The 11,412-nt window shown below is 42.9% G+C and overlaps 1 protein-coding gene across 6 annotated transcripts in view; it reads right to left on the bottom strand.

Annotated features, from left to right (window-relative positions):
• Window positions 1-699: 699 nt before the first annotated feature.
• The window catches only part of kif13a (kinesin family member 13A), a 39,447-nt gene continuing 28,734 nt past the window's right edge, over window positions 700-11,412 (bottom strand). Inside the window, exons 25-40 of one of the 6 annotated variants that reach the window (XM_036006158.1) lie at window positions 11,140-11,286; window positions 10,555-10,587; window positions 9,424-9,523; window positions 9,178-9,304; window positions 9,039-9,094; window positions 8,816-8,940; window positions 8,006-8,182; window positions 7,800-7,892; window positions 7,526-7,678; window positions 7,144-7,212; window positions 6,984-7,034; window positions 6,656-6,743; window positions 6,381-6,532; window positions 5,151-5,309; window positions 2,966-4,127; window positions 700-2,478 (exon numbers count right to left, since the gene is read on the bottom strand). In XM_036006158.1, coding sequence (XP_035862051.1) covers window positions 2,345-2,478; window positions 2,966-4,127; window positions 5,151-5,309; window positions 6,381-6,532; window positions 6,656-6,743; window positions 6,984-7,034; window positions 7,144-7,212; window positions 7,526-7,678; window positions 7,800-7,892; window positions 8,006-8,182; window positions 8,816-8,940; window positions 9,039-9,094; window positions 9,178-9,304; window positions 9,424-9,523; window positions 10,555-10,587; window positions 11,140-11,286 — 2,826 coding nt within the window. In that variant the 3' untranslated portion in view covers window positions 700-2,344. Of the gene's footprint in view, window positions 2,479-2,965; window positions 4,128-5,150; window positions 5,310-6,380; window positions 6,533-6,655; window positions 6,744-6,983; window positions 7,035-7,134; window positions 7,213-7,525; window positions 7,679-7,799; window positions 7,893-8,005; window positions 8,183-8,815; window positions 8,941-9,038; window positions 9,095-9,177; window positions 9,305-9,423; window positions 9,524-10,554; window positions 10,588-11,139; window positions 11,287-11,412 lie in introns of all 6 variants that reach the window. The other 5 variants (XM_031299045.2, XM_036006157.1, XM_036006160.1 and 2 more) reach the window with 5 other exon arrangements.

Raw genomic sequence — 11,412 nt, 5'->3', positions numbered from 1 at the left:
CACTGGTCTAATTATGAGACAACTTGGAAGCACCACACATTATGTTGCAATGTTTGATTGCCACTAATAGTGGGTCAAGAATTTAAACAATAACAGGCTTTCAATTTAGTGGCACATCCGTTCTTATTATACATCGATGGGCACATCTCATGTTTGTGTTGTTTACCTTGTGACAGGAGATATGAGAAGCCAGAAGATGGAGCACACATCACTGTTGACATCTCATCTAAGGGATGTAGTAAAGAATCACACCCCACTGTAATGGTAATGTTGTGTACAGTGCTTGACTAAAGCAACACACACCATGGGGACTTCTGCACATTTTCTTGTAAAACACAATCTGTTATAACATAATTTAAGGTATGGCTAAATATACAAAATAATTGTTTTTCGAGAATGTACGAGCAAATTTCAGCAGGAGCAAAATCCACTGCAGAACTATTCCCTCTTTCTGCACGCTTTAGATATGGACTTATAATTAAAGGTCCCATTAGGGCATGGGGATATTTTCTGGATTTTTCTTGGATACAATGCAACACAAGAAAGGACGGGAACTAAAAACATAAAACTGATAGTCATGCTGTGCTCCTGCACTATCACACCCAACTTTAAAAAGGACCTAAGAATACAACCTCTCAGCAGAAAAAAGTAAGATTAGAGAAGATTTGAAAATAATTGAGTTTAGACTGAGAGTCATTAGACATGTAACGGAAACATGTTTATCAATGAGATAGACAAACTACTAAAACAGTAAATTATACAAATGCAGTGAGCTTGAATGAGCCAAATGAAGAGTCAACACAGTACGCTGATTGTAAATGTTCTATTCTAGAACATTTTGTACCAATTAAAACAGTTTGCGATACATTATAAATACAATTCTGTACATTATAATAGTGTAAATACTATGTTCAAATACATTTCTATTTACAACTCCTTATGAGGGAGAGCAGCTTTGTTCTCTTCTTTTAAGTAAGGTCTTGGGTTTGTTTCATTTACTTGATTACAGCTTGGATATAAAACTATTTCTAGTCAGTTCCACAGTTCACCACTTCCATAAAAATATAAGTTCATTGGACAGCTCTTCTTCATAACTACACTACTTTTGCGCCATGTTCTGTAACCTGATACCTTCCAGCACCCATTCATCCAACCCTCCAATGTGAAAAAAATGCATTATTGAGTACCTTTTAACATGTAGTGTTATGTATCAGGCAGTTACATATAAAATGCAGATGGACAATCAGTTAAAAAGGTATTTAGTCAGTCAGCGAGGCTGGGTAGCATTTTGAATGCCTCTGGGCATCATGATATACATACACAGGTTTCAGATCCATACAGTTAGTTTAAAACTCAGTGAACTTGTTATGGAATTCATTGAGTAGTCTGGGGTCAGCTCTGGGGTTTATGTGCCTGCCTTTATTAAAACAAGGCATTAAGGCATCAGTGCATCCAGGCCTTGGTTAAAGCCTAGCTGCTTTGTTTCCGCAGATTAAAGTGATGACACATGGCTTCTCAGTCACTTCAGTTAGACAATATCTCATCAGTCCAATATGGAAGACAGTCGGCGAACTCTCCAAGAATCCTTTCCAGTGCAAGCATTCAAACAGCAACAGTCTCATGCTGAATGGGGATTATTTCCTCCACAGTGTTACAGTACTTCAACAGGATAATTTAACATAACTGCAGTCAAACACTGAAAGCAACTCAGGTTTAGCAGATTTGTCCTCCGTTCAGGGTATGTGGCATTACTCCTAGAGACATGGCACTAAGCTTTACTTGGACACATAGATATATAGTGTTTACCTCCACAAACGCACATTAGAAAAATAACACAATACTTGTAACAGCAGATATGGAACCGTAGTTCTTTGGTTACCCCTGACAGATCATATTGATGTAAATATCAATTTTATTAACAGTAGTACATTCTTAATCTTCATATTTCAAATTACTCCACTATGAGCCTCAGGGAGGATGCATTGTCTTATAAAAATATTATATATAATGTTCAGAAACCAATGCAAGAAAATGTATGTGGGTAATATTTCCATATGGACTACCAGTTGAAAGTGAAGTTCTCTATCAAAAATATCACCGTATAGAAAACTCAGATATGTGCATAGTGAATTTTCAGTGAACAGTAATTAGGATAAACCTTTGTTAAATGCACATGTCAGATATGTTTTAGGAAAGCAGACACACCCAAAGAATACATCAGCATCTTCATCACACAGAGAGGAGCCATGCTGAAGTCAGCTTGCGGTTTACCCATTAGGCACTAGATCTGAGGACCACCCTCGGGTCCCTGTCATTCCTCAGAAAGGTGGCCCTTCTTTGGGTCCTATCTGATGAGAGTCTGTGGTTCTGTGTCCATGGAGGGCGGTCCTCTGGTGAGACGAGATGGCTTCACAAACACACCATGACCTGGGGGGCAGCGGAAGTACACCCTGCCCTGGACAGTCCCGTTGTGCTTACCTATAGGAAGATCAATCATAACAGATATGTAGAATAGTTGTGGATCATTTGTAGTTCTGAACATTTAAACTATGTGGACCTCTCATACACAAGGGAAAAAGCATTTCAGGCTACTTATATTAAACAGTGGAGCCTGAGCAAACCTGGACTTTTGAGGCTGATAACCATGAAAAAAAGCCTGCAGGCCCATAGCCACTTTTTATCCATGGCCCCATCGTGGGTTAAGCTGGTGTAATAATGGATGATATTTGTTTTTTTTACATTGACACATAACCTAGACAGAATTTTTTTTATGAGGATCCCTAAAATATAGTTATTAGAGAATTGTGACCAACATATGTACTGAGTGGAATGTTTAAAGGCGCTCTCTGGTGGACAAACTATGTCATTACGACACTATTTCTAAATTACCTCAACATATTTCAAGCAAAAAGTGTTCCATTATATATATACATGTATTAGTTCTTGTTTTTTTAAAAGGACTTACCCACTGCCATGTCAAGTTTCACACCGATCCAGATCCCTTTAGCAAACTCCACCCCTCCGACATAGTGGACCGTCCCTCTCCTCTTCCCCACCCACACCTGCTCCCCTGGGGCCATCCAGTCAGGAAGCTGAGCTACAGGGGTGCTCTCATCTCCGCTGGAATCTCCTGAGGGCTCTGCGCTGCTGGGGTTTGGGCTGGGACAGGGACTCCCGTGGGGCAGATCTCCCTGGGCTGGCTCCTCGATTGGAGGTTCTCCTCCTGCTCGCGGAGTCGGGGCCGAGGATGGGGCTGTAGATAGAGGTGTGACTGGGGATGGGGATGCTGGAGATGGAGCTGGAACTTTGTCAGGCACAGATACTGGGGTTCTGGCTGAAGTGCAAACTACAGTTGTGTTTGGGCAGGACACAGCTACACTAACAGAGCCTGTATTATTTGGACAGTTGCATGTAGTAGTTGAAGTGTCTTCAGGAACAGATGAGTTAATAATACCAGAGAGATCAGATGAGCGTTGATTACCAGTGTCACATGTTTCTTTCTCCAAGCACTCCTTCTCCCATCCCTCTGTAAAATGTGCTAAATCACTGTCTCCATTACTGTCATCTGCCCCTTTAAAGTCAGTGAACTCCTGGCTGGCACTGAGAACAAAGTTGTGAGGCAGAGGAAATGTTCGTTGCTTGTCTCTGACAGGCGAGGAGCCAGGGTGGATGAGCAGCTCCTGACCCCCACCTGAGAGAGGAGTCTGCTGGGTGTCACTACCTACAGAGACACTTTTGGTTTGGGTGCAGCCTCTTCCAGCAGGGCAGCCGAGAGAGTCATGCGGGTCTCTGGAAGGGCAGCTGAGCTGGTCAGAGCTCTCACTGGCACTGAAAGGCATGTCAGACAGCGTAGCGTTGGAGGCACTGTGTGAAAAGTAGCCACTAGTGCAACTGCTGGCCGTGGGGCTTCGGGGCACCTCTTTCTCTCCACTCCCACCTCCACACCGGCTTCCCTTCAAGTCAGACCGGGAAGATAGAAACCCCTCCTGGTTCTCCAGATTGGCATTGTAGATCTCAAAGTTGGCAAAGTCCTCTGGGATGTAAGGCTGGAAGCTGCTGGGGTCCTGAGGGCCTCGATTGAGATTCAGAGTCACGTCCGCACCCGTCTCCTCATCCTCAGAGTCCTGCTGATCAAAATGAGAGCAGCAGGACAAAAGACACATCCCACCAGACATGATGTCAGCTGTAGCCTGTAGCCTGAACATTAGCCTATATAAACACTATTTTTAAGTGAATGAAGACAACGAAAAATGGCGTGATGGAATGTGGTAATGGAACTTGAACATAGTGTATGAATAATGTAGCACCTTTCTTTAGGGGTTTGCTGCTGTACTATTGTACCCATGTGTGAGTTTACACATTATTGTTGAGCAACTGTTACTGTAACATGGCAGTGTGCTACTGCCACAAATTCTACAGTTCTGAGCTTTTCACTGCAGACACTGCAGAGAAAAGACAACGTAAACCTAATAGTCTCAAGGAACTGGTGATCTTGAGAGTTGAGAGAGGTATATATAATAATGTGAGGGAAGTGCAAAGTATGGGTGCTCCAAAATAAATTAGCCCTATCAAAAATAATTATTATTAGGGCTATAATTACATCATATTGTACTCATTCATACAATATTATCTTGACAGTACTGTAACAGTTGTCATCAACTTTTCTAAAACCTAAATATTAACATACTGAAGAAAAAAAATATCAGTTGTCTCTTTTTGTATATAGCAAATAACATAGTTTTCCCTTCTCTACATCATCATAAATGTACAAAATGCGGTGAGTCCAGTGTATGGAGCAGGAGGGGTTTTATCACATGTTGAGTACCACATAAGACATCAAAAACTACAACCAAAAAGTGGCACTACATGGTGCAATGCAAAGATGAGGTTTTCACCATTATATAACTGTGTCTTTTTGACTTACTTACAGGTGGAACTTTTAAACAAAGTATGTGTGTTGCTAGGGAGCTCACAATTTCATGTTTGAACCTCATTATGTGGAGATATACTTACAGCAGTGTGAGTGTGTCACATTAGTGTGTCCTGGGGTGTATGTGTGTGTGTGTGTGTGTGTGTGTGTGTGTGTGTGTGTGTGAAAAACTCTTACAGTAACCCTCAGAGCCGTGTGTGCTGGTGTGTGTAGCACTTACAGCAGTGTGTGGCAGTGTGTGGCTGAGCTGCCTGCTGGTGGGAGTGGAGGTGGGGGTGGAGGTGGAAGGCTTGCAGTGGCCCTCGCTGCCTGCCCTGGGCCGGCGCCAGGGACAGGGAGGGGGGAGCAGTGCAGGGCTGTCCACACATGAGCGCATGCTCTGCGAATGGGTCAGAACAACACTTCACACACACACACACGCACACAGCATGCATGGAGCTGGGCAGGCCAGTTACACAGTTAGTGCCATGCAGTTTGATATTTCACATAACAAACAGTGCTTGAAGTGTCCTAAGAGTGAGTAACTGTACTTTTTAGTTTAATGCCTGTAGTGTGCCATCTGTACTATACGGTGTTGAGATAAACAACGGCGGTATGTTTTTCATGTAAGCATACACCTATGGATGTACAGATTTATGACTGTGGATACTACAGCTACTACATTTGATCCTTGGTCTCTTTTCTGTTTTATGTTATGTGCCTTGTTGTACTGTTTTTGTCTGTAAAATGTATAAAAAATTCAATACATGTTTAAAAAAAAAAACAATGTACTTTTTAGCGCACCACCACTTCCTGTGATATGTTTGTAGTCTCTTGACCCTTGTTCTCTCATATCCACACACTATTATATTACTACTACTACACTCTAATCCTGCTGTTTACTGAACCATTTTGCTGCTAGCTAAATACCTCTACTTCCCAACCACAGCATCCCTGACATGGACTGATTTGTAGCTGCACCTCTTGTATTCCACTTCAAGCACGGTTGAAGACATATATATATATGGTTAGTTTAAATAGTTGGAACAGCCACACTATCACAATGATCACAAACAAACTCAGGCATGAGATTTTATAGCATAGCTTTGTCTAATATACCGTTGTGGCTCTACCCAGTTGAAGTCATGCTCCTGTGAGTCATGCTCTTTCATTTCAATACAGTGACATAACCACAGTGAATGGTGCCATCGTGTTTTTTTCAGCCAGTCACACAATAGCAAAGCAATTCTCACAAAAATCATCAAGCGGCTTTGGACAATTAGTAATTGTTGTCAATGTCAATAAGTGTACCATGTTGTGGAAATGCAATTTGATGTGATAAGTGACTTGGTAAAATGTGAAAATGAGGTTTGACAGAGGACTGACAAAACAAGGATATGTTGGAGCAACATGGCAAAAACAAAGACATGAATTCTCCCCTCTTGAGAAACAGTGAATTTATCCTCCTTACCTCTTGTCCCAGCAGCGGCCGGGCCTCCAGGACTTTCTTCGCCTTGTTCTCTTCTTTGACAGGCAGCAGGGACTTGAGGAACTTAGGTGGCTGAGGGGAGAGGACTTTGAAGGGACTGGAGTTGAAAAACGAAGGGCTCTCTGGAACCAAACCTGCGTGGTTGCATTCAGAGGTAAGTAACCCAGTTATAATGTAGCAACACAAACACAGTTTCACACACAAAATAAGTGAGGACGCAATGTAGCTGCTGCACATTTGCTGTTTCTGTAGTTTACCTGGATTCTCCTTGCTTTTGATGGGTGTGGTACAAAGCGAGCCCTCCGGGGGATTGCAGTTGGTGCTGTCCACATGATCACAGTGGTCCTAGACAATAATACATGTTATATTGCAAAGTATTGCAGTGAGGTTAAAGTAGAGCTGCAGCTAAAATACTTTTAACCGTGTACAAGCTCATGGCTCAAGTGAAAACCTCTAGTGTAAAGGAGGGAGAGATTTTTATTTTCAAAGGGGCAATTATGACAAGCAGCATTTAGCTCAGAGAAAAGCTATGCCTTTTCACAAGTTGATGGAGTTAAATGTAGTCTAACATCAGACCTGACTTACCTTACAGTCTTCATCCTCACAACCAGTCAGGTCTGTTTTACTACATGAAGACTGGAGAGCAAGAAACAATGTGTTATCAGCGTCATATTATCTAATAACAATTATTTCCATATGGTTCTGTGGGCAGTGCAGTGAGTGATGTATTCATTACATGCTGTACATTTGGTGTGCTGATACTCCTTCTTAGGTGTCTCCCCTTGGTAGTGAGCACTTCCTTCACTGTCACAGCCTTCAAGGGAGAAAAAAACAAGACAGGTGCATCTTAACCCTTGTGCTGACTTCGGGTCACATTGACACGTTTTAAATTTTTGTTTTAGATCAGAAAATATGGGACGTAGAAATAAGCGCTGAAAATGTGTAGAAGAAAAATTTAAAAATTTAAAACGTTGGAAAAAGCAAAAACAAACTGTGAAAAAAAGGCATCAAAAACATTTTTTTCAAGGTTGAAGGGAAGACAACACAAGGGTTAACATGTCAGTTACTCAGTCGGATTGTTTGTGTCTCAGTATGTCAGTATGTTAGTATGCTACTGTGTAAAATACCTGTCTTAACCTCTCCAGACTGAGGATGTTCTCCACCTCCAGAACTCCCCGTGTGTACTTCTCTATGTAGGTTTCTCCATCCTGAGTCTCCTCACTGTCCCCGCGAGCAGCCATGAGGGCCAAGGTTTCTCTTTCCTCTGGCTCCTCTGAGGCCTGAACAGGAAAGAAAAAAAACATAGAAGGGGCGGATGAAGATAAACACCAAACTGGTTATTTGTCACACATCCGGAAAGCAGCCATTGTTAGACATAGAGGTAAAATGAAAAAGTTGTACCTTTGGTATGTTGGAAACGATCTCATAAGTCACACCACAAGAATAAAGCGCATTCTTTAAGGACATTCTTCTCTTGAGACTCTGAGTGAAACTCTGTAGAAAAACAATACTATGTTGATCATCAAAACACAATCCATTGCTGCTAACACCCACCTCTGCTGTGGGCTGACTCCCCTCTGATTAAATCTGATCCCTCTTGTACAAACCTGTTTGTTGTAGATGTTGACAGCGATCCTCTTGCGGAGCACCAGCTCCATGGAGGCAGGGTGGCTGAGCTGCACCGTGGCTTTGATGATCAGATAAATGCGTTCATTAGGAGATGTGATGCGGTTGAGGTGCACAGAATCATGGATGGATGAGTCCCAGGAACACACTGCCGACACCTGGTGAATTGGAAGAGTTGTGTTTTTATTAATGTAGCTCCAGAATCTACAAAGAGAAAATCTGTTCCAGTCAGTTATGACACACAGAGACATGGATTACAGTCATGTAGCTTTGGGTTTGCAGCAGTTTGCTAATGAGCATTAAAATCACCATCTCATCACACTTGCGCACAGTAAAGAGAGTGGTGTGCACTGTATGGTTAGCGCTGCTGTTCAACATCAAACAAAAAATGAAGAGGACTTTTCTTTTAAATCATTGCTTTCATGTGTAGTTGTTCAATTATGCGCATAATTGTAGGAAAAAAAAATTGTTTTGCCATAAAGTGCTCTTGTCTGTGTGTAATTATCTGAGAAAAAAAGAACCTCTAGCAACAATTAAAGTAGTAAAATCAGCAAAATTCTACAAAGAGCCTCACGCCGAAATATGACATGTATTTTTACACAAATACACTACATACAACTAGTAGATGAAGAAGCAATGGATACACCAATACGTTATGTTTATGCTGTGTCACTCAGCTTTATAAGACACACCACAAGCTTTGAAACTACAGCTGCATTTGTACTTGTTTATGTTTCCTAGAGTTCCCTTTTTGGCCACAGGAGGGCAGTAAAATCAAACCAATTGTTTACCTCTTCATCACTGTGCCTGATAATGGGCAAATAGAAGAACTGGCTTCCATGCTCCTTGGGCAGGATAGAGTTAACGCCTGCAGCATGTGGACCGGTCAGCTGCTCATTCACTGTCAGATTATCCGCTGGGGGCATGAAAGACAATGAAAGAAAGTTAGTGTTCCTTTAGGCCTGAAAGGAACCTGTGAAATATCAGTTGAGATCAAGGATGTGTCTGCTTTACCATTTAAATCCAGGAAAAGAACAGGGATGTGAGCTTCCACTCCTGTAGGTGGGGTCCTACAATGAAGTGAATATGAGGTTAATGGCTGCAAATGCAGTTAAGTCTGTCATGTGCATGAGAGTGAGTTTGTGTTTTGTACCAGTCTGCTGGAGCTCCAGGGATGCCACTGCCAGGTGCAGGTACCAGCACTGCGTTTCTCTCTTCAGTCAGGCCAACCCACTGCTCCACCAGCCGAGCCTCACGCTCAATATCCTCCTCTGACTTCTCTGCATACATGAATGAGGAGAGAGGTTTCATTACAACACTAGAAATACAGACAACCCACGGCAGCCACGCTACAGGTCCTTCAGCAAGTGGTAGCTATAACGCAGGGCTGAGGACTTGCCGTGTTTGTTGATGATTTTCTTGATTTGTTCATCAAGGTACTCCCGACGTTTGATCAGGGCCTCTGACCAACGCTCTCGAACACAGTTGAGGTCTTCCTCCTGGAAACAGGCAGAGACCAGAATCAGTGGCAGCTGGCTCAGTAAGGCAGAGGACCTGCTGCAGGGCACAGTGCAGTGTAACAGGGCAAGGTGAGGGTGCACAGAGCTGATTTGTCTGAGGGAGTACCATAACCCCTCCTTTATGCCAAGCCAAGTGAAAGCTAATTTAGGCCAATTTAAGTTCCAAGGTGCATTTTTTTTGCTGAAAAACGATTATGGTCAAAATTTCAAAACACACACACACACACACACACGCATGCACACACGCGCGCACGCGCCCGCCCACACACACACACACACACACACACACACAAAACCTCATTTCAACCCTTTTACAACTCACACACATGCATTCACACACATATACACAGACACACAGACACACACACACATACACACACACACACACACACACACACACACACACACACACACACACACACACACACACACTTGCATGCACACACCAACATGGCAGCCACAGGAACGCAAAGTCCTACCTGGATGTACAGCAGATCACTCTGTGAGGGAACCACAATGTCCACAGTAACCAACAGACCTCAAAGCCAACCTTATTACGCTTCTGACGTGAGCACACTTCCACCATGCAAAGTACTGTAAATCATGCAGCCATGCAATGCCCATATGAAATAGTGAGGCTTATTATTCCTGCAGCTCTTCAGTAGTGACAAGCATTAGTGTGCAGCAACCTGAGGGGGAAGGCGAGAGAGTGGGACAGGATCCCTGGCAGACAGACTGCTGGCTGGGAGCTCAGCCATGGGTGGAACTGTATTTTGCATCGAGGGCTGCCAACGATTGGTTGGTGCGATTGCTAATTACAGCGTCAGAAATCATCCACATGTGCAGCTGCTTTTTAATAAAGCACTCGTTTAGTTGGCACAGCCCTCTGCCTCCTGCCTCACATGCCCTCAGCAACAGGCCTAGTCGCAAACATATGATGAAGTTGGTTTCCTTCATGCTGCAGAGTGAACTACAGGGGGAGCAGCAGCAGTGGGAGACTGAAAGGGTACCTGATAACTATCCATATCGTCTTCCTTCTCTCTCTGGCAAGAGAGAACACACTCAGTCAAATGTGGGGAACCAGAAATAAGCCCTCACATGACAGCTCATAGTTTACCATTCACTGCTCATGTAACTTTCTAGGAATCTGAGATGTGATGTGAAAGATACATTTACGTCCATGTATGTATGTGTTTGAGTAAGAAATGCCTTTAAAAACAATTACTCTTTAAATTATTCTAAATGTGGAAAAAAAAAAAGAGAAGAGTTAATATCAAATTGTCGCTTCCTTTCTACATCAGGGCACATCAGTGCATGTTAACAGAACAAACAGGGCACTAATGAGATTGCACATTCCTTGGCCTTCTTTAGACTCACTGCCAGCTACTCAGATGACACGAAACCAGAGTTGGACTAAACATACTTTGGCTAATTCAGCATAATATTGTACATCACTGGCATGAAACAAGTGTACTGTTCCCAAAACGCAGAATCAATTACATACAAACCATCATTCTATTTTTGTTAACACAATAGGTTCATTGTCTAACTTGCATGTGAATATATGCAAAAATGTGTATTTGTGTTTCACAGACCTGGTAGCTGTCGAGTGGTCTCTGTAGTTTGGTGGAGCGAGCAGACACACAGCCGATAGAGACAGACAGCACAGCCTCCACCAGCAGAGGCAGAGTACCTGAGTTTTGGACCGGCTTCACACACACCTGCAGCCTCCTGGAGTGACCCTGCTTGGACAAATCCCCATAATTCAACATCAGAATGCTGCTGCCAGCGCTGCACTCTCAAAGTACTACATGTACACAGCTGTTTATAATTGCAACAGTTACAGTATGATCCTCTTAAATATGTGT

Source organism: Sander lucioperca, chromosome 10 (genome assembly GCF_008315115.2).
Source record: "Sander lucioperca isolate FBNREF2018 chromosome 10, SLUC_FBN_1.2, whole genome shotgun sequence".
Taxonomy (NCBI): Eukaryota; Metazoa; Chordata; class Actinopteri; order Perciformes; family Percidae; genus Sander; species Sander lucioperca.
This window is presented reverse-complemented; position numbering and strand designations above follow the sequence as displayed.